Below are 22,893 nucleotides of genomic sequence, written 5' to 3'. Positions count from 1 at the left end.
GTGTGGTTTACAGTGTGTGTGGGACATGTGTATTTGTATCGGCACCTGTATCCGTGTAGATGGTGTGTGTGTGTGTGTGTGTCTGTGTGTGTGTGTGTGTGTGTGTGTGTGTGTGTGTGTGTATGTGTGTGCGTGCATGTGCAGCGGAGTCTATAAAGCAGTAATTTAGTGAGTCTCCATCGGAGCGTTTCTGGTTCTGTAGGATTTATTGATCGTGTCCCACACACTGCAGCTCCCCAACATACACCCTGATGGGCAGAAAAAACTGCTGGCTCCGACTTTTCTTTGCATCCCACAAGAAAATTTAATTTAATCTCTCGGGTGTGTGTCAATACTACTGTTTGTTGTGTTGGAAGCAAGTTTGTATGCTGGTGAGAAGTGTTCTCACTACGTACAACCTCCTAACGTGCATGCATCTGCGTTTGTATGTCTGTGTTTGTGTTGTGTGTGTGCATGCATCTATGAATATGTATGTGTGTGTGTGCATTTGGATATGTTTCAGAATGCATGTGTCAAAGGTTTTCCAGTTCAGTTACAGATTTACACATGAAAAGTCCCGTAAACGCTCTCACAGCCTATCAGACTGAGTAGATTCTGCTTTAATCTGAACAAAAGATTGGAAGTAAACACTGTGTGTGTCTGTGTGTGTGTGTGTGCGTGTGCGTGTGCGTGTGTGTGTGTGTGTGTGTGTGTGTGTGTGTGCGTGCACGCTTCAACAACAACAGTGTCAGTGTGTCTTTAGGGAGGAGGAAGCTTTTAATGAAATAACAAACATTACTATATATTTCTGGGAAAAGTACTGAGGGAAATGGAGATCTAATTACCTTAAAGTCATGCTTACTTCAAAATAAAACATTTGTTTACCTCCCCATAACAAATAGTTATTTTTTTTGTTGAATTCAGTATATAAAGCACCACTAACACTGTAAGGTGGGGTGGGATTCACCAGAGGACCCCAGATAAAATTATTTTTTCACAATACTTAAGTTATGATGCGATTATATTGCAAATTTAAACACTTTGTGTTCTCATGAGTATAACTATAGGCCTATATATTGCAATTTACCTCAATTTATTACCTTTTCAACTGCATAAAGGAAAACTTTGTCTTAATGCATTTTATCCAATAAGTAAAAGTTTTTTAGTTTATTCAACTTACTTCAATCAGCTTTATTTGCAGCAAAATGGGATTGTCAAGTTTACTATCTGACTGACATCATCAAAAAAACTTGCCATAAGTGTTACATGCAAAATGTTTGTATTACAGTCTACATAGTTGAACTAAACTGAATTCAAGCGTGTGGACAAATGTACAGCTATTTGACCAATGCCACTACTGTAACTTATCCTGTCCCTTTTAACAGCTGGGGTATTGTAGTTAAATCAAAATCAAAATAAAACATCTCAACTACCAACTACTAACCATTTAGTGAACTAAAATACAATGCATTTTATTATTTTAGTACCAAAAAGTTTGTATTTTCAATATGAATAATTCATATCATAAAATATCAATACTAGGAAACCTTGTATTGATACAATTTTGCCAGGCAGAATATCGCAGCTGTATCTAGTTTTCTCCCACCCATACACTAAAAACACTCACATCAGATACTGGCGGCTAATTAGCTCCAAAGCTTGTGCAGGATAGAGTAATAACAAACTTGCATGATAACCTGCTTCAAAATGTCCATGCAACCAACTGTGATTTGGTTTATTGTGAGAGAAAATGTAATTACATCGACCTAAAACATATGTTTTCTGAGAATGTTATTCATTGCCATATGTTTCTACAGCTAGAAGGAAATGGATGCTGCAAAACATTAGGAAATTAATTGAATGCAACACGCAATCTGAACCGATGCCCGTATTCAGCTCTTTCTCTTGAGTTGCATGAAGACCAGAGAAGGTAAATTATAACAATGAGAGAAGACAAGTCCATCATGCTTTTGTAAAGCCAATTGGACTGAATGCACTGTTCTTAAAGCTGCAGAATGAAAGGCTCAAACTCAGTGTGAGTCCATCTGACCTTTTGGTGAAAAGTGGTTTGAACTTCTCACTATTGCTCTCTTTTTTATCATTTGTTACACAACAGTTTCTGTCACTTTTTATGTGAAAAACAGAGTGCGACATAATGAACCGTGTGACCTTACATCCATATTTTAATGATGATTTTCTTTCTCTACAATGTTCAGCTGCACTCCACCTTCCAGTGTGGCCGTTCAGGACAGCTATAAAAATGTTTTTATCACTGCTCGTTCTGATTAACTTAATGTGATACATTAGTGTCTGAGTGCTACACAGTGTGCATGACTTTTGTTTACTACTTTTAGACCTTTATTTATAAGATTGCCAGTGGTTCTTTATGTTTGCATAAGTCCTTTTTTTGACTAATATTGTAATCACTCTATATACGGGAGAACAGACTACTGTAATTATAGTAATTCACATTTGATGCTCTGGTAACAGCACAGTTGCAGCACTGTTTAAAGCCTCACTTATGCTTTCTGCATGGATGGACGCACAAATATGAGCTGATGTGCAATTACGATGAGGAAAAATGTGGATCTTTTACACTCTGGTTTCTCTTAGCCGCCACGAGCAGCTCCTAATGTTCTTTATTTTCTGCACCCATCCATCACCATGTAGCTAGAAAATATCTGATGCACGAAGACAGGAGAAAACCAGCCCCACAGGACATCTGCAAAGGGTCACACCATGGCTGATGGTGTGACGTCACAGCCATGGGGACACTGGTGACCCTCGCGAATGGAAAACAATATTCTTCGCCTTGCACATAAGTAGCTTATCATACATCCACATATATTATTCCTGCAGTGAATTACAGAGATGATGAGACTATTTCGGTGTTATTATTATTCTATAATGATGATGGTATTCGTTCTCTGAGGAGAACTTTACTCCTTTTCTGAAAAGTGGCTGCTGGAAGCTTCATAACTACCTCTCATTTTCTTAGTAATAGCATTATTTAAAAAAAAAAAAATTTTTTTAGATCTAGCCAAATGCTCTTGGTGATTCAGGCACAAGTTTTCCTCTTCTGCAGTTTGAATCTGAACAAACCAATCACAAAAATATAAGAGTAAAAACCAACAGACCGAATGTTTGGTAGGAATAACACCAACAATAAATACACAGGAGAATACTTATAAATGTACACTTTTTTTTTTTTACATGTTTTTTTTGTAATAACTGCAACAATGGAGCCACACATTGTGATCTATTTGCTTTCTTCTTTTAGTAACACAGTTCCACCCCTGCATATTGAAGCAAACTACTGCATGCTATGCTTTCCTTAACCAATGAAATCTTTTAATTTATTGAATGTTAATTGATGCACTAAGACATTCCTGGTGGACTTTCCCATCTATTCATGTAACGACTTGCTAGTTTGTGCTTCTCTAATGTGATGGCCATGACCCAGTAGATGAAAGGAATGCTTATCGGTTTAAATTATTAATTAGAAGCCCAGTCTCATTGTCAGATAGTCATTGGATCGACATTGTTTCTGCGCTATAGGCTGCATAAATTAGACCACTTGAATGGGAGGGAATGTCAGGTGGTCTGATCGTATCTCCCAATATTAATCTCAGACTCACTGAGTATTATACACACTAATCCCTGTGATGATGATGTAGCCTGTGCATCAAATGATTCCTAATAGACTTGTCAGATATTGTGAGTGTTTTGCTTATGAACAGTATGCATCAATGTATTACCACAGCTCTCATTCAATTTCTATATGTGAATATATTCATTTTTAATGGAAAGAAGGGTTTGTGTCCCATGCTGCTGAGAAAATACTTGAATCAATAGTGCTAATTAATTATTTCTAATAATATCTTCAGTAAATCAGAAAGAACCCAGATTGTAAGAATTTACAATATTATTCAGAAAAGCAATTCATTTTATATAGTAGGTGATGTTTCTTTTGCAATTTAAATCTTGTGAAATTAAATGATGCAGTGAAAGATGCATACGCCGTGAACAGAATTGTTGTTTTTAAATATAATTAGTTTGTGATCTCATCTCAAAATTATGTTTTGTGGTAGCCATGACAAGTGATAAGAAGAGAAGAAACGGGTGACACAAACAAGTTTGTGCATGAATATGTGTGAATGTGTCTTACAGTGTATGTGTGTGTCCACACATCAATCTGCTTTATTAATTGATGTCTTAATTAGTGAATTTAATGACCCATCAGGATAAGTTGAACATGTGATGGACAGAAACATGAGCAGAATCACAGCTATCTGTCTTTTTATTACTTGTTAGTCTGTGTGCTTGTTTATTGATCCACCCATTCATGCTGGGAAATTAATTAAATGTTATTTTCAATTACAGTTTTGGCCTTAAAGGATTATGAAAACAAAATAATCGAGATAAAGCAATTATTGTGCTCTACCATGCATTATAGATCAAATGTCTGGAACAGACAGTCTTGCTGAATTATGGACAGCATTATAGTAACTTGTTCAACTGTCTCAGAAGTGATTTGTATAAGTCAGTACACATTGAGAGGAACAATTTAATGGTGATTAGGTCACATGAGGTGTACCATGCTATAAGCAAACTGCCATATTACTGCAGTCTGATTGATAGTATGCATTTTGTGGTTTGATAGAGGAAGAGAACAAGTGGAGAAGTGTTTGTTTCATGCAAATTTATTCCATCTGATGTTCTTGGACTCATCTCTGCCATGCTTACAGAAGATAAATCAATTGTGACAGAGACTGGACACTACATGTCATGGCACGGTGCCAGCTATTTTGGACACACACAGATGAAACATATATGTGTCAGGTGTACTCAAACTGGTCAGACTGGCCACAGCCTATATGGTCAGACTGTCATAGCTGAATGAAGTGGTCAGTGTGTTGTCAGCATATCAATATCTTACTCAAATGTACAGTAGACGCAAAGTCTGTTCCTCAAAATACACACATACCTAAGTATCTGTGTGCTGAGTTTACCAATGCATGCTGTGGAGAATTACTTAAGAAAGGCATACTAACATTTATGATAGCTCCTCTCCTTGCTTTTTGCTTTACTGGCTTTATAATTCATGGCTTGTTACCAAAACCAATGTTGTCTGTTCTATTATATATATATATATATATATATATATATATAGGGAAAAAATGTTGGCTTCTACCTCACTTAACATATTCATTCATTCATTCGGCTGGAGCCGATCCCAGCTGACATTGGGTGAGAGGCGGGGTACACCCAGGACAGGTTGTCAGACTGTCACAGGGCAGACAATCAGGCTCTCATTCACTCCTACGGGCAATTTAGAGTCACCAATTAGACCTAAGTGCATGTTTTTGTAGCCCACACTGACACAGGGGAACATGCAAACTCCACACATAAGGGCCACAGGCCGGAGTTGAACCAGCAACCCTCTTGCTGTGAGGCACTTAACATTAACATAGGTTTAATATATGATCTAATAGTCTTGTGACGAGACCACTTGTATCCAGTATCCCTGAGTTGGCTGCTGTCTCAGTTTGTCTAACTTCCATCTGTCCCTGGCCGGCTCTCTGTAGCACAGCACAAGAAAATAAATCAACCTTGTGTTCCCCTTTATAAAAACAGAGATGCTGCTCAGGTGGCAACAGTAAGCAGACAGATTTTTGGACATCAGACAGAAAATTCTGCTGAGTCTGATTTCAGGGCCATTGGCCTGGCACGCTCCGCTGTCTTTCAGTCTAATCTGTGAATTATAATCATGCACAATGCAAAGTCAGCACTGTAAGAGGCTGAACTTTCAGTTTGTATTAATGTGACAGCTTCATTCACTGCTACGAGTCTTTGAAAATGAATGAAAGTGTCTCCTCCTGAGTGTGAATGTGTTTGACAGATCTATGTGTAAAGACGGACCTTTGACAATACTTTTATGTCCTCTTTTACATTTCATTTCGTATCACAGCATTTAAAGTTGTTTTCTTCCCAGCAGTTTATTCATTCCTCATTTGGCTTCAGGGAGCTGCTGACAGAAAGACAAACTAATCCCTATTTAAACTGGATTAGAGTCTGCTAATAGTGGATGTTGCAAGTGGCATCTTTAACTTTAATCCATTGTGAATCTGATGTGGCTGTAAAGTATAAAATCCAGAACAGCCTACTTGTGCTCAGCCAACAAATAACTGCTAAAGCCAGACTAATTTGGCCTGACATGTAAGGTAATACTACATTATGTTTTTTGTCATCCAGCAGATTGTCTGACCAGCTGCTTGTGTAAGTAGAAGTGCAGATCAGCGTGTCTTCCATCCGGGCTTAGAGCTTTATCCTGATTCTCTGGAGTTTCACACGTAATATGTGAAAAAATTACATTACAGGTCCTCTCCTGGTAAAATGAATCCCGGCTGAATAGAGATATAAATCCTCACTGCAAAATGCAAGGTCGTGAAATCAATAACACTGGAGTGCTCACAAATAGGTATGGTCCACACATCTGCTTGTTGTACATTTTATAGATACATTGCTCTAATATACATACATACACACACACACACACACACACACAAACACACACATACACACTCACAGTGAGTTATGTGTCGAGTTAAATGGCTAGACAAATGAACCTGAGACCTGAAGTGACATTTTGTGTGTTGGTGCCCACATATATCTGTGTAGACACAAACACATGGTAGGTTATTTTATATTCATACCACAAACAGTATGCGCCCGTTGGTAAATAGACACTGGCCTGTTTATGAGTATACACACGTGCTATGAAAACCCTGAAGACTTCCTGAAAAACAAAGTAAAAGCAGCAACAAAACAGCGCCTCTCTGTAATTATAAAGTTAGTCTATTAAGTTTTATCTATCCATTTTTCTTGTAATGATGCTGAAAATGCAGGATTTGGGAGTAGATAGTTATCCCAGTGTGAAGCTCCTCACTCGTAATGAAACAAGATGAAAACATATTTATACCTTGTGGCGTCACATAGCCATGGGCATTAACACTTTACATAATCTCTTTAAATTGGTTTTCAGTCGTAGAGGAGGTCTACTGTACGGTAAAAAGACATCCATCTCTCCATCCTTCTTTCTTAATTCCTTCCTCCCTCTTTTTTGGGAAGCAAGCCAAACTGAAACGCAGATACGCACTACAAGTGTATGAACTTCAAGCTGTGTGTGTGTGTGTGTGTGTGTGTGTTCAGTCTTTGCCAAGGGAGGGAATCTCTAAGAATCTCATTTGGTGTTTGTTTTGTTTTGCCTTGGGGCTCTGAGTCTTCTAGGTTCGGGGAAATAAACCAGAGCTAGCTGTTCTTACACACTATGAAGAATGCATTGATTTTTCTTTCTTATCAAATAAAGAGCAACAAACAATGTTGCAGCGATCTGAAACAGTGTTTTGTTGAGCAATGCGTGAGATTGATCCACTTGCTGCTGGTGTCTTGCAATATTAACACGTTCAGAAGGGAAATGGTGAATCTGTGCCACTGTCGTTTTAAAAAGTTGACCCCAGAGTGCTATCATTTCCACATCTTTGATTTCAACAAAATTCTACACAACAGCTGTCATCACAGACAGAAGCAGTCCATGCAGCAAATGCAATACGTGCCGGTTCTTTTAAAACAATACTGTAAGGAAAAAAAGTTTCTTCCACCATTACTTCTCCTTTGTCAGCATTTCCTCCACAGTGTCCTTAGTTTGCACTTGGAAGTTGCTGCAGCTCCTCACAACAATATCATAATCTTCTGCCCCTCAACTATACAGTGTTTGGCAATTGTTTGAATTGCATTGGATTTCCAACAGCACCTCTGGAAATGGAAGGTAAATTGATTTGTGTGAGAGGCAGGTGGGGCACTGTTTTAGCCACAAGGAATAGTGAAGGGAGAGAAAGTAATAGGACAAAAGATGACAGAATTACCTTACCGTCTGCCAAAAAGGATTGTGTCGTGTTATAGATCTTGCTTTGTGGAAATTGGTTGTCCTTCCTTGGATGCACTGGCTTTACATAGCCTTGGAAACCAGTTAGTTTCTGTTGCTGAACAGCAAGGCCACTTGACAACAAATAGATCAGAGACTTTGGCAGAATGATTCAGGCCTGAAATGTGAAGATCCTTTGCCCACGCAGCCACTCTGAGTCACTGCAGGCACATATGGGGTTGTGCTTGGCTTTGTCCTTCTGTAACAACTCAACTGTGCACACAATTACTGGTATGTATTCATACATACATACATACATACATACATGATTGCATCTGATTTGTCTTAAACACAGTATAAACATCCACTCAGCCTCTCATCAGTGCCTTTCTCCTTATAAAGCACTACAAGAACACCATTGCACATGTACAAATTCATCTCGAGCTTGTCTCTGTGAGCGTGACGCTAATTGTAGGCAATTTGCATTCTGAGTACCTAACTTAATGCAAATTTGCCTCAGGAGAAAAAATCAAGAGGTATGTGTGTATTTTACATAACAAGGGGACCACCATGACAGCAAACCTGAAAAGGTTGGAAGTGGCTACAGTGCATAGTCATATATTATAGCTCCTGGTAATGTGATTTTACTGTGGGGGTTGTACCACACAAGGCTCTTTATTATTTTTCCAACTTTATATAGAGGACTGAGTGTCCAAGCTTGCCTCTATTGAATACAATTGCAGTTCTCTCTAAAAGCGGTTTGAGATAAATTACTAAAAACATATCAGAGATAGTATCAATGATGTCATCGTTCAATTACTACAACTCTTTTTTTACACTATTTTTTACACTATTAAAAATGATTGTCTGGACCCAAGGAAGACTAGCTGTCGTCTTGGCGTCAGCTAATGGGGATCCTTTTAAATGAACAAATAAACAAATGAGTCTCAGCCATGTGGATGCGATCAAAACCTCATCAGACTTGTAATTTATTACCATTATATCATCATTTTGCATTTGTTAAAATTATTGAGAGTTTGTATTTAGATTTCCAGGACAGAAACATATGAAGAAAAATTTTCATACTGCCGGTTGTAGCAGCAGGCTGCATGCAGCATAGTCAATTTTTAGATACTGGAAGGCTACAAATTAACATGTATGAATTTAAACAAAAATAGTATGTATGTATATATGTATGGGTTGTTGGAACATTGCATTAGTATATTGCAGAAAACCAAGAGTTACATGAAGCAGTTTGAATATGAGTCTTTCTATTTCTATCAGGTGGTTTATTGTTTCCTCATGAGAGCAGGACGTGATCTCAATATGCGTGTGTTAATAAATGTACTTTATACTAACTGCATTCAGCTGTTGCATACACCAAGGGTACAAATAATGTACAGCAATGCATGTTTGCATCATCCAGTGCTGAATCCAGCACATGTGTGTACTGAGGGACTGCCACAAATCTCTCCGTACTCACAATTACTGCTCTCGTCACAGTATGTATTGCAGCTGCAACTGCGAAGGTGTCAAAAGACTGATTGGCTGAAAGTGTGCTTCCTACTGGTCCCCATTGGCGGTGTTATCTCGCCTTGCCTTGCAAGGTGACAGCTTTTATATTACTCTCATACACAGGCTGCTGCATTACTGTGCCTGGATGCAGGCTTTGAGAGCTGCCCCCCCTTCACTTCTTCACACACCCCCTCCCACTCAGAGCTCAGCGCTTGATAGGCATGAAATAGCCCCACTGCTGAGATTGCTCTGTAGTTGACAGAAACAGTTGAGCTCATATGGACGTACAGGTACAGACACACACAGGCACAACATGCAAGCGGGTGCAGATGCCTGTACAGCTGAGCTGCACCCACCATATACACAAATGTATTCATGTATTTATGTATGCATGACTGCGTACAGTAAGCACATTCACACTACCACACGCACATACAGATTGCTTTCAAAAGACACTTTCCAAGAATTTGATTTTAGAGTTTTTCTTAAGAACTTTAAAGGCACTGTCTTTTTAGCAATAGGTAAAAGCTGAATGGATGTGATCTGGAGCTACAGCCTGCACAATATTACACATGAGATAGCATGATGGATATGAGTAGGGAACATTCACTGTGTTCTGTTGGTTTGTAGCCATTTTGCTCAGATGTTTCTCAAAAGTGGAGTGGAGTTATCCTATAATTTTCATAATGTCAACAAATGTTGAATAATATCCTGAAAAGACCAAAACCAACAATAAATCGATCTCTGACTTTCTAAGTCATTTTATAAAACAGCTGGGCGTTGGCATTTTTACAGCCTGTCATGTCCTCTCCTCTCTGCTCTGTGTAAACAGCCTTCTGTCATGTCTGATTTTCAGTGAGTAACTGTCATGTGAACGTTTGTCTCGGCAAAATCAATCATGGCTTCATAGTCAATCATAGAATTTAATATTTTTTTTAGCAATATCTGGTTAGGGCAAACGGTTACGTTTTAAATGAGACATGTAGAATAAAGTGATTTTGACATAAATATCACAATTTTTACCTTCTTTTTGGTTACTTTTTCATATGGTAACTTTTGTAATCTATGATCTGTTCAACGACTGTTGGACAATTCAAATTAGGATGACAATGCCTGTTTTTACAGTTTCTTTCTACGATAAACTGTATTCTTGGTGGTGTTTTCAGTTCAGAGGGTTGAAGCCCATTGAGAAGGATGGCATTCACAGTTGCTTTTGATGTGTAATAGTGAAACAGAATCAGGAAAAGGACGGTGTAAGGTCATAAACGGCAGGAAACCAGGTGAGAAACAGCCGGTGAAGTGAGAGCAGGGAGTGTCGGCTCATCTCCATCTCTCTCCATCTCTTTATCTCTCCATCTCAGTTTCGATGCTAAGTATGAGTGTGATTAATTGATGTTTTTTTCTCTCTCTCGCTGTCTCACTTTGTTGCTGAAGGCAACTTCATCAATCTAAATTTTCAACCCTAATTATAATTAAATCTTTATCATAATCACCATATACACAAACCCAGTTTCCCCCTGGAACAAGTGCTTTTTCTCATCCGTGGCTCCACTTTATCACAGTCTTGTTTGTCTTTTTCTCACCCTTTGATTTTTCTTCTTCCCTTTTTTAAATTTTTCCATCTGACCAAGACATTTGGATTAAACTTTGCACATCTTACACGACTTGACATTTGTGACATTCCATCAGAGGATTCAGAATCTTTGTTTTCTCATCTGAATTTTATTGATGTGGTTGGCTAAAGTGTCTCATAGTTTAAATCTCAGCAGATCTGTGTCAGCCCTTTAGCTTTTTTTAAACCCACCATTGCAACTCTCTCCCTCTCTTAATTACTCAGTCAATTAGATATGGAGAGATAATTAGTCCGCACAGTGTGATGATTATCTACAGATGGCTCTCTTTCCTCTCAACTCAACTCATTAGCATTGCAGCCTTTTAACCAATTGAAGATTTTATGCAAATATATTTTTACAACTGGCTGTTACTGATTATGAATCTGTATTTCAGATTCTCTCCCCCCCCCCAAATTACAGTTATACAAGCTAATAGGCCAATAGAATATAATGACTTTGTACTGTACGTCTCTTCTTCTCTACATCCCTGTCACATGAGCAGACCTCTAACAGGACTTGGCCCACTTATTCCCTGATGATGTAAACTCAGCAAATGTGTCGAGGAGTTGGAAGAATCTGAGGTTGAAGATGTTCAAAGGAGAACACAAGAAAAAACACATCAGCAGCAGCTATGAGACAGAAAGTGAAAAGAGGTTTTTGACAAGTTTTTGCCAAACTGCTGTGTAATTCAGACGCGTTGACAGTCCTTCAGAGCTGAATATGTGATTGATGATGATGGATGAGCACGGTGGACTGAGTTTTCATGTTTACTGTAAAAGATGACGGCATACAAGTGGGAATGAAAGTGGGGTGAGATGATGATGACGATATTGTTGGTCTGTGTGAGAAGAGGAGAGGGATACACACGTTAACTACAATGTCAGTAGATGCTTTTGGCTAAATCGTAAAAACTGCATGTTTTCGTTTTTTGCAGATAAAACCAAACTTGGTTAATACTGGGGATGAAACAGTTTGTGTATTCATGCTGAACTGTCATGTTACAGGGTTCACAGTTATATGATGCAGATACAGTATGAAGCTTGTAATTTGGAAGTTCGCAAAGCAAAAGTTCTGGCGGGACTTTTTTAGCTTTACGTTGTTTGCAATATTTGCTGATCTTAGCCCAAACTGCAGTGAGTACAAATTCAGTGTTGGAGCTGGAAGACCTGGTCAGCTACAACAACAACAACGACAGTCGGTCTGCATACACCCACCAGCCACTTCATTAGCTGAAGAGTGTGCCTAATAAAGCGGTCGTTGTGGTCTTCTGCTGCTGCTGTAGCTCATCTGCTTCAATGTTGGACGTGTTGTGCGTTCAGAGATGCTCTTCTGCAGACCTTGGTTGTAACAAGTGGTTATTAGAATTACTGATGACTTTCTACCATCTCCAACCAGTCTGCCCATTCTCCTCTGACCTCTGGCATCAACAAGGCATTTTGGCTCAATGGATATTTTCTCTTTTTCAGACAATTCTCTTTAAACCCTAGAGATGGTTGTTAGATCAGCAGTTTGGGAAAATACTCAGACCAACAACCATGCCACATTCAAAGTCACTTAAATCACCTTTCTTCCTCATTCTGATGCTCACTTTGAACTCCAGCAGCTCATATTCACCATGTCTACATGCCTGAATGCATTGAGTTGCTGCCATGTGATTGGCTGATAAGATATTTATGTTAACGAGCACTTGAACAGGTCTATATAAAAAAGTGGTCAGTGAGTCTACAGTCATGGATTTTTTTAAAAAGTATTTCTTGATAATGATTTTGGTTATTATCAAGAAAACCATGGACAATGGCTAGATATCAGCTCTTAAATTAAACTCTTATGAGCAATGTTTGTTTTTATCATTATATTTGTATTTGTTAACAAATGTACCTTTAGTTGTACCAGACATTAAATTAACAAGAAATTGAAAAAAATAATAATCTAATCATTTTTTCCATGACTGTATGTGAAGATGATGGAAACAAGAAGGAGAGAAAATAATAGACACTAAGATGGCAATAAAAAGGGATGAATATAAAGACAATGCAGAGATACAGAAGAAAAAGAAAGTGGGGACAGAGAAACACTAGGAGAGGCAGAGAATGACAGAGTTATGATGACAGTGGTGAAAGAAACGTGAGGCACAGCGCTCTAACTGCTGTGTTTAATACCAGATCTTGGGTGATTATTACTATAACATTGTAACCTACTTTATCTGGAGCTCAGGTGGCCTTAGGCACACACTCCTGCTTTCTGTTTCTGCCCCCCCTCCATCTCATTCACTGTCTCTGAAACACACACACACACACACACACACACACACACACACACACACACACACGCAGACAGAGTCTCAACAGAGAAGTGTGTCAGGCAGTCTCTTGTGGCCCATAACTGTTTCTCAGTATCATAAACAGCAATTCAGTGTTCATTTTCAAATTGGTCACAAAAGTGAAACCAGTCCCTCTGGAAGGCATTCACAAAAGCATTAAAGGAAAAGTACACCCAGAAATAAAACAATTTACGGGCAGCCAAGTCAGCACTTATTTCTGTACTGTATTAACTTTTATCACACTAAAGTGGTCAGGGCTATATTATCATAACGTGCATATAAAATTAAAATAAATAGTATTTTTATACCTTACAAAGTGCTTCACCATTACAAATAAAGTAATTTTAGCACAAATAAAACCAAAACGAAAGGAATTGATTACAAAGGAAACATCAAATTGCTCTCAAGAAACACATCAATGAATGTGTATGTCTCAAAGATCACAGCTAAGTCATTTCACTAAGAGAAAACAATTTGTTTCTATAAGTGTAAAGTCTTGAGAGTCTAGAGAGAAAATGGTCTCGAGATCAGATGAAAAAACTAAAGTTACACTCTCAATCATAACCAAGATGCCAAAATGAAGTTATCACTCAGTGGCCCTCATTTATCAAACGAACAGAAACGAGCACAGATCTGAGCGTATATTTCGTCTTATGGCAGAGTTCACGTATGATTTATCAAACGTTCGTATCTCGCTAATCACATCGGAAGAATGAATAGCTGTTGATAAAGATAAAGATAGCCTTGGTCCTGGTGGTTGCCTGGTTTACTGGGCCTGGTGGATGGTGGCTGCTGCTGTCAGGGCCTAGGCCTTTTTAATCAGATATTGATAAACTGATAAATGATATAGCCTAAACATGCTTTGTTTTGTCACCATTAAAAAACAAAACACGTCAGAGTTTTATCAGCTCCAGGCATCGATACAATAGTCTCAGATCAATTCTCTGACTCAGACGTGTGGACTTCATGATGACTCAAATTTGCCCACACAAGCCCAGACCAGACGTGAGATCTGATCGTACCTTCCACTCACCTCCAAATTGATAAATGCCGAGCCTTGTACAGAAATGATCGTACACCCACTTTACACTCACTTTACACTCACTTCTGTCGTACGCTCATTTGATAACCAGTCACAGTCTTGTAAATCACCCTAATTAATATTTTTAGCAATTAATCTCATGATTTTAAATAATGAGGAAAAAGGCCCATTTGTCTCCGCAACTCTAACCAGCCGTTTGCCAAATTTAGACGCTATGCTCTAACCGTAAATTCTTGGGCCATAACAGACAACTATTTTCTAAAAAAACTAATCTTAAGTGATAAGCCGACTTGAAGCATAACCTGTTTTCTTGTCTTCCTGAATACTGAGCAGCTCGCCCTGCTACTGTAGTGGAGGAGGTAATGGGCCAATTTGTGACAGATCCATAGTGATGACTGTTGACATGCGGGAGAGAGAGAGAGAGAGAGAGAAAGAAAGAGAGAGTTTTGGCAGATGAAGAGAGAAGATAATATTGCCATAGTACCAGGGATATTAGAGAAAGTCATCACTGTCCATCACCAGGCAAATGAAGACATGTTTAAGTGGAGATGAATAGCCTCATTGGTGGCGAAGGCTTGTTATGGTGGATCTGTTTAGAAAAGCATCTACAGGGGGTTCATATTTCAATAAATATTTGATGGGCGAGGACGGCTGTATAAGTGTGTGTGTGTGTGTGTGTGTGTGTGTTTGGTGGGGGGGAGTTTGCTTATTTATGTGTGGCTGTAAGCATTTGCATATCTATGAAGAGCCATTTGAAAAGGCTTTTAAATGAGGGAGAAGATCGCTTTCTCACTCCATCTCCCCACTGGGGAAATCTTATGTTCTTATTCTCTGCATCACTCTCTCCATCACATCTATTATCCTCTCCACTGCTGTTCTTTCATCCATCTCGCAATCCATCTCCGTGAAAGCTGAACGGGGCGGACGCGTTGTGTACGTTCAGCAGTATCCGAGCCAACTGAGCTGATCTGAGAAAAGTTATTTGTTGCCTTTATTATCAGTCAATATAAGTCAAACAGTTAGCGAAAGAAAGTATAAATGCATGGTAGCCAGAAATGTAGCCAACCACCGCTCCATTTGCACAAAAGTTCTCTGTGTGAATGGATTGTTGGTTGTCATATCACTCATCTTAGTGTGCAGTTTTTGGCTTTGACAGGTGCTCTGTCTGTGCTCCGCTCTGGCTCTGACCAAGCTTTTCTCTTTAGGCTTGAAATAGAGGTCTCCTGTATTGTAATCATTCATGGCCGTGGCCAGGGAACAGCGACATCATCATTAATCGCCTGCAGGGCATCCAGTGCCTGACTCAGCGCCTCAAGTCCACATGATCCAAATTCAAAAGATTGCCCTGACTATAGGCAGGAATGTACTTTAAACTTTAGAAAAAATGTCTGTATGGTTTTTTGTGCAAGAAAAGCAACCTTGCATAACTTTTATTTGTGTTATTTTTGTAACCTGCTCGCTCCTGTTTAGGGTCACTGAGGGCTGGAGCCTGCAAATATTTGGTGAAAGATTTCAGCTGAGCACAGGGTTTCAGTCACACATTCACTCCTGTAAACGGTGAACTGTTTTTATCTTGGACTGTGGAAGGAGACTTGTGCAAACATGTGAAGAACAAGCTAATTACATGCAGAAATCCAGGCCCATGTTAATGGCATAAAGCACTTATGTATACTGGTGCATCTCAATAAATTAGAATATCATAGAAAAGTTACTTTATGTCAGTAATTCAATTCAAAAAGTGGAAATAACACATTATATAGATCCATTACACACAGAATGAAACAGCTTTTATGCTGGGCCCTGGAAGTAATAACACTGAACTGTGAACTGCTTTAACCATATTTATTGTATAAATGTGTATTAACCTTTGTGAAAATTTTCAATAAAGTATATTTTCAAAGAAGTAATAAAAAAAGCAAACTAGATGCGCTGAACTTGAAGACAAGTCATCTGTTGGTGATGTTTCCGAAAAGTTACTCCTGTTATTTGTAGTTCAAGAGCACCTTGTCTAAAATGTTCAGTGCCCTTTATGGATATGTTGTAGGTTACAGAGGATTTAATGCATCATCCATAATCGATTCGATGAGGGTGGCTTTATTTTTATGCCCAATTAACTATTCTGATATTGAAGGTTGCTGAAGGATGCAAAGCAGAACTAAAGTGTTTTTGACAGGTGAGCAAAAATGAAAGATTGCTGACAGCTGTGAATAATGTAGTCTTCAATCGATACACAAGGCTGAGCCTGTAAATCTAATGCTTGTAATGAGGTCATGCATGTGTTACATTAGAATAGAGTTTGCAAAGGCATTTTCCATTGTTTTATGTTGAGGGCAGAACCCTATCTTCAGGGGCTTATAGTGAGTTATTGGATCTGGTGTTTTGAGGAAATCATTGTTGTTTCAGGAATAAAGCTAGGAAGAACAATCTGTACTGTAGCCCACGAGACTAGAGACACAATTATGTTTAGTTTTCTGCATTTCATTTGGATAAAAATAACATTTTCTGCGTGATGTTGTCCTGTTTTACTTGTTTTATGAGTTGTGACATAAGTTTATCACCCATTTTATTCAAGGTGTATGCAGTGTGGAACACTGAAGGTCCCTTTTTCTCTCTCCACAAAAAATTATGACGTGGATTTTAATTGAGATCAATTCTCAAGTTTCCTTTCTAAATAAGGTTCCCGAGCAAGTCTGAAAGTGCAGACCTAACATATTCAAAACTGTGCCACCTGTACTGCCTACAAGCTAAAGAATTGGAGCAGTGGTTTTAGCATTGCACCTGCCCAGAACTTAAAAAGCTGTTCTCGTGTGTGTCCGTGTGTCCTGTAACATCGGTTTAGTCATCAGTCCATAGACGCTCTCACAGGAAGCTGACATGACAGGACAATAACTGTTCCTCATGCTTGATTGCACATGGCGGGGATCTGTCAGTCCACAGCAGTGGAACCGACAGGAAGGACCTCTGCTGTATTACTGTAACCTGAGAGTGAAAGTATGCCTTTCCCATTGTTAAGTCAAGCATTTTTCAGCACATTGTTTTGTGTTTTTTGTTCACTCTCTCTGCTGTCTCCGGCATAACTTTTCTAGATACAGTAGGGATCTGTTTTTAGCAAAAAAAAAAAAAGGCTCTGTAAACTCCCCTGTATGCTCCCTGTCTAGCACCAAACAACAGATAGAAAAAGTTAGCAACTAGCTGACGAACACAGCTGAGTACGTAGCAGCTGCAGAGCAAACACTTCCCTCAGGAGTTGGTGGAGACCAAAACAGAACAAGAAGGAGAAGGATGGTGTTGGGTTAGGGTTATCAATCCAACAAGTTCTCCAACATAAATGGCAGAAGAGGTTGTGTGTCAGTACCACAAATTACGGCACGTAGGTAGGCACGTATCGCGGCTCGTGTTTCACAGCACATAATGCAATGGGGCACTCCTCGCGGGCTCGTGGTACAGTGGCGCATTCTAAAAGTAGCACACACGTACAGTCTGCAGTTGTAAAAAAGACTCCAGTTTCTGTGGATTTATGTTGTAAAACCATTGACTTTAGGTTTAGAGCAAAAAACTTCTGTTAAGGCGTAATCAAAGACAGTTTAAACAGTAAATAAATGTATGTAAATGCTTATGCAAGTTATGGTCAAAAACATGATTCACGTAACTTACGTAAAGAAAAATCATTTATTTTTGTTTTCACACAGGATGCGAACCCCACTCTCCTGGGTAAAAGTCTGCTGCTTGTTTGATCCATCCACCTCCCCAACCTCCAACTAAACATGGGAATCCACCCTTTTAAACTTAGCTTGGCTGTCAATCACTACTACGTCAGCCAGATGTAATATGTAAACATGTTGATTTTACTTAAACCCTCCCTTTCATATTTTACACATTACAGTAGTACAAGTGTCGAAGCTTGCATACAGAGTGCAGGATTAAAGTAATCATTTGATACCAGTCCTAAATTCGGGCTACCAGTTTCTACTCAACCCTATTATTGGTCTTCATGAGGTTGACAGAAACTTCACATGAATGTTAATGTCGGTCCCTGTCAGTTAGATGTGTAATGGACATAATGATAATAATACAAGCAAAAGACAGAAAAAAAACACACACTGGTATTAACTACAATAATCATTATTTATTTATTCATTCTAGAGGGGTTCCTTGGCTGAACAGGGTTAAACAGGGTGATTACCTGAGTCAGTGTCGTCAGCATGTCCTGGATTTTTTTAATGAGGTTGCAAAGGCACATTTGCATTTATAGGAGGACAGACTAAATAATGTGTATATTAAGGGACACATCTATATACTGAGGATACCAAATAATGTTCAGCAAAGAGTGTGCATGGTGTTAATTACACAGCTAATGAGGCTATTAGCAAGCTAATAACATGCAATCGATATCTGTAGTACACACACACACACACACACACACACACACGCACATGCACGCACACACACTTCATCTCCATCCAGGAGTACACAAGTTGTAACTTTCTCATTCATTAATATTTTTCACTACTGCAAGCACTGTCAATTAGTGTTTTCCATTATGTCCGTTCAGTGGTCTTCATTAGTCTCTTCCTTCTCGTCCTGTTTCTGTGTTTGTTCTCCTCCCGGCTGACTGCAAAGTCACATTAAAGGGCCGATAAGCATTTCATTCCACTCTGGCGATTCCTCCTATATACGTACACACACATTTATACATAATAGCAGGCTGATGATGCCAGAGCGTCTACCTAGAGGTCTGGGAAAGTGAAATTCAATTTCCTGTAGTGGAGAAAGAACTGTCAAGCTGTCATGTGATTAACTGAAGCAAAGCCACATCCAGCCTCTTGTTAAAATGAGACACCTGTTTGTTATTCACTTGGCATCAGCCTCCTTTATGTCATGGAGCAAACACGTTTTTAATCTTTGGAATTGAAATTGAAATGTCTGACAAAATATAACCTGTAACATGACTAAGTTAGAGTTGCTAATGTGTTAAAGACAAATAGCTGATTCTTTATCTTTTCAAACCATCCATGAACATAATCTAAAACCAGCATTGCAGAGTCTCTGTTTGAAATACAACAAGATTTTTGCATGTACATGAGATGTGATTCCCTTTTTTCTGTTTTTTTTTGTTTGTTTTAGGAACCTTGGGAAGTCGGGACTCAGAGTATCTTGCTTAGGACTGGGTGAGTAGACTCGGCTTCACTATCCATAATGCATTTCTCCTTCAGGTCTTACAAAGCAAACAACACCATTAACATGGACGAAACTAATAATATAACACCACAACAGAAAGCACCTTTTATTAAAAAAATCAGTTTCTATTGTGTTCTGTAGAATACTTGTAGTGATAGATGAGATTTAATTGAGTTAAGACTTCAGTTCAGTCTAAGCAACATCGACATTTAATTCACATATGGGCTGGGAATTAAACTATTTAGTTCAGTCTGTTTTCTTATTAAACCAACAAATCTACTGTGGTGGTATATTTTCCCCGACATGGTTCATACGTTCACACACACACACACACACACACACACACACACACACACACACACACAACGTCCAATCAGTTCAATTAGGTGGTATTCTTACAGAGTTTGTAGTATAGTCCTGCGTGTGTGTGTGCGCGCGCGTGTGTGTGTGTGTGTGTGTGTGTGTGTGTGTGTGTGGGTTGTTATAAATTCTTCACTTACAGGAGGGTCAAACTCACCTCCATTTCAGCTTCAATATATAGCATGAGAGTGGGTAGATGGTAACACACACACAGCGTACCTATATCTGTCACCATGGAGAGCTCTTTAACAACAACAGAGGTTGTGTGCGTGTGCATGTGTGTGTTTACTTGTTCCTGCTCTCTTGGACAGAGTTAGAAAGTTAAATAGAAGCTGGGAGGATAAACGCTACTGTACACCTTAGCGCTGGGCGATATATCGTTATAAAAAATATATGAGTATACTTTTCAATGTGATATTGAATTAGACCATATCACATATATCGATATAGTTCTCAATATGTTTCTTTCTTTATATATAAATGCTGCCCTTACTAGGTTTTGTCATATTTTTTATATTTATTCTTTTCTCTTATAAAAATATTTATTTCAGAAAAAGATTGGCCTATTTTATTTCATAGGCTATTTTTATTTAATAATTTTTTTTATTTAAATGTGCACTTCATGGAGCTTTGATTTTAAAAAAGGTACTCCTGTTGTTATACAGTATTTATGTTGACTTAAATAAACGCTTTCAATAAAACTACTTTTGACATATTTGGCTTTGACTTTGACTGAACATTTGCTCTCACTTTGCGATAAAAATATGGGGATATATATCATATATCGATATTCAGCCTAAATATATCGTGATGACTTTTGGTCCATACCGCCCAGCCCTAGTACACCTGTATCTGTATAAATTCACTCTATGAAGGCTTGCAGTATTATAAAGGTAATGTTTCTGCAAATGTACCTTTGTATACAATTTGCAAATTGTGATGAATCCATAATCATTGTTTTCACTATTAATTCACTTCACGGTCTCTACAATCTCTCAAAGTAGAATAATGACAGGATACAGAGCTTTAAACTGAACATCTCAGAAAACTTTTTGTGTGTGTTGGAATGTTTCTCTGAAAAGATGGTTTATTCATGACAGTCAGACCAAAACACACTTGAATTGCTGATTAACTCCTCAGAATCATGTTGGACACAGAGAAAGGAAACACAATCTGGTGAAATAAATCTGACGAGAAAGGCTGCTTTTACATTAAGTCATGTGTTACGACAATTCGGTAGAAAATTTGGTCACATTGTTTCCTGCAAGAAGTGGCACAAGACAAAGTCATTCCTTCTTTTGTTGTCAAGCTGAAATTAATCAAACTGCCTTTAAGAGCAGTAGGAAATGTCCCTCTGATGGCAAGTAATAAGTGTGAAATATAAAGTCTACTTGTGCTTCATTTGGGGGCTTAAAGTTCATGACATGAACATGACGACACACAAATTGACCATTTATATCAGTGATATTCCTACACTGCCACACAACCCTGAGCTAAAACTTCACCTCGCCTAATTTTGTGTGAATGTAGATGAACATTGATTGATTGAACATCACTCAACAGTGATGATTTTCTGAATAATTTAGTATTGTAACAATGTGTGAACTCATTCAGGAAAAGAAAAAGTTTTAAAATTGTAATTAGTTTGTTTCTCAAATCTTCAGGATAAGTAATCTCAGTTGTTGTGAAGCAACATGATTTTAGGTTCCTGGCAATCAGAATACAGAATGAAATTTGTGGTTAATTGTTGATTTAGACAGAGAGAAAATATAAACCATCACCATCTCCATTTCACAAAAATGTAAATATTTATTCATTCGTTTATTCCCAATCCAATTTCTCATGAACTGAAATGGCACACACACTTTCAATTAGCTGCTCTCTGATATCATTCATAAATAAATCATGTATCTTCTTGAGAGTCCACTCCACTTCTATGAAATCCCATGTAGTTGTTAGAGAAGGAAATAGGAGTCTGGCTCCACCAAGATTACTTAAATTATTTAAACCAGTCGAGTCCTTACAGATTTCTAAATTTTTACACGCATTTTTATAGAATTGTTTTCACTTTAATAGGATCACAACTGTGAAATGTAAAGAGGTACTGTTAGTTCAACACTGCCACACCTGCAGGATCCTCTGGATTAGCCCACGTGACGTTAGAAATTAGATATCAATACAACCACAGTGCTTTTATTTTGAAGGCACTACTACTTTACTATATCTGCCTGCATCATAGACTGTATATAAATAATGGACGTAGTCACCGTGACGTCACCCACTGGTTTGTGGACTGCTCGTTGGAAGCCTCGAGTTCAGCGTTACACTCGTCGCCATCTTGCGTCCCCATCTTGTTTCCGATACGCGGAGCAGACCATATTTGGACTGTGTGTCTTTTTGGTACTTTATATCAACTTTATATGAATTACGACACGCTCGTTACTATTTACCATTTGTTTTTCATTTTACGGTTCCACCTGTTATTTCTTGTCACTACCTTTCAAAATTAAAGAACCCGTTTCACACTGGACGGCACCTTTCAAAATAAAAGCATCACAACATTGTAAAATACCTAAAAAATTTTCAAACATGAAAAACAAGCTGTATAATACAAAAACACCAATAGGAACCTTGCTAAAGGATAATTACAGTTGTGTTTAAAATAAATGGAAAAGTGATATAGTGATTGGAGTCTTTTACTTTAGATTACTGTATTTTATAAAGTGATTAAATTAATATTGAGCAGAATTTAGTTCAGAGTTTTGGTTCGGCCCCAGCAACCTTCATGGTATTAGTCATGTGGCATTGTGGCCCCTTGGGAAAATGAATTGCCCACCCCTGCTTTGTTTGTTGTACTTCTGCTGACTAAGCCTGCATGGATTTTCAACTTGGCCGACCATGACGTTGTTTTCTTGGTTACAGTTGTCATCAGCTGCAGCTCCTCCTTTACCAGTTAACTCAA

At 38.4% G+C, this 22,893-nt stretch overlaps 1 protein-coding gene across 1 annotated transcript in view; it reads left to right on the top strand.

Moving 5' to 3' along the window:
* Positions 1 to 22,893, top strand: part of kcnab1a (potassium voltage-gated channel subfamily A regulatory beta subunit 1a) — an 89,716-nt gene that overhangs the window by 23,840 nt on the left and 42,983 nt on the right. Inside the window, exon 2 of the mRNA XM_059330788.1 lies at positions 19,518 to 19,561. Coding sequence (XP_059186771.1) covers positions 19,518 to 19,561 — 44 coding nt within the window. The remainder of the gene's footprint in view (positions 1 to 19,517; positions 19,562 to 22,893) is intronic.

The sequence above is a fragment of the Centropristis striata genome, chromosome 4 (genome assembly GCF_030273125.1).
Source record: "Centropristis striata isolate RG_2023a ecotype Rhode Island chromosome 4, C.striata_1.0, whole genome shotgun sequence".
NCBI classification, from domain to species: Eukaryota; Metazoa; Chordata; class Actinopteri; order Perciformes; family Serranidae; genus Centropristis; species Centropristis striata.
Note: the sequence above shows the minus strand (reverse complement) of the source record. Positions and strands in the feature narration are given on the sequence as shown.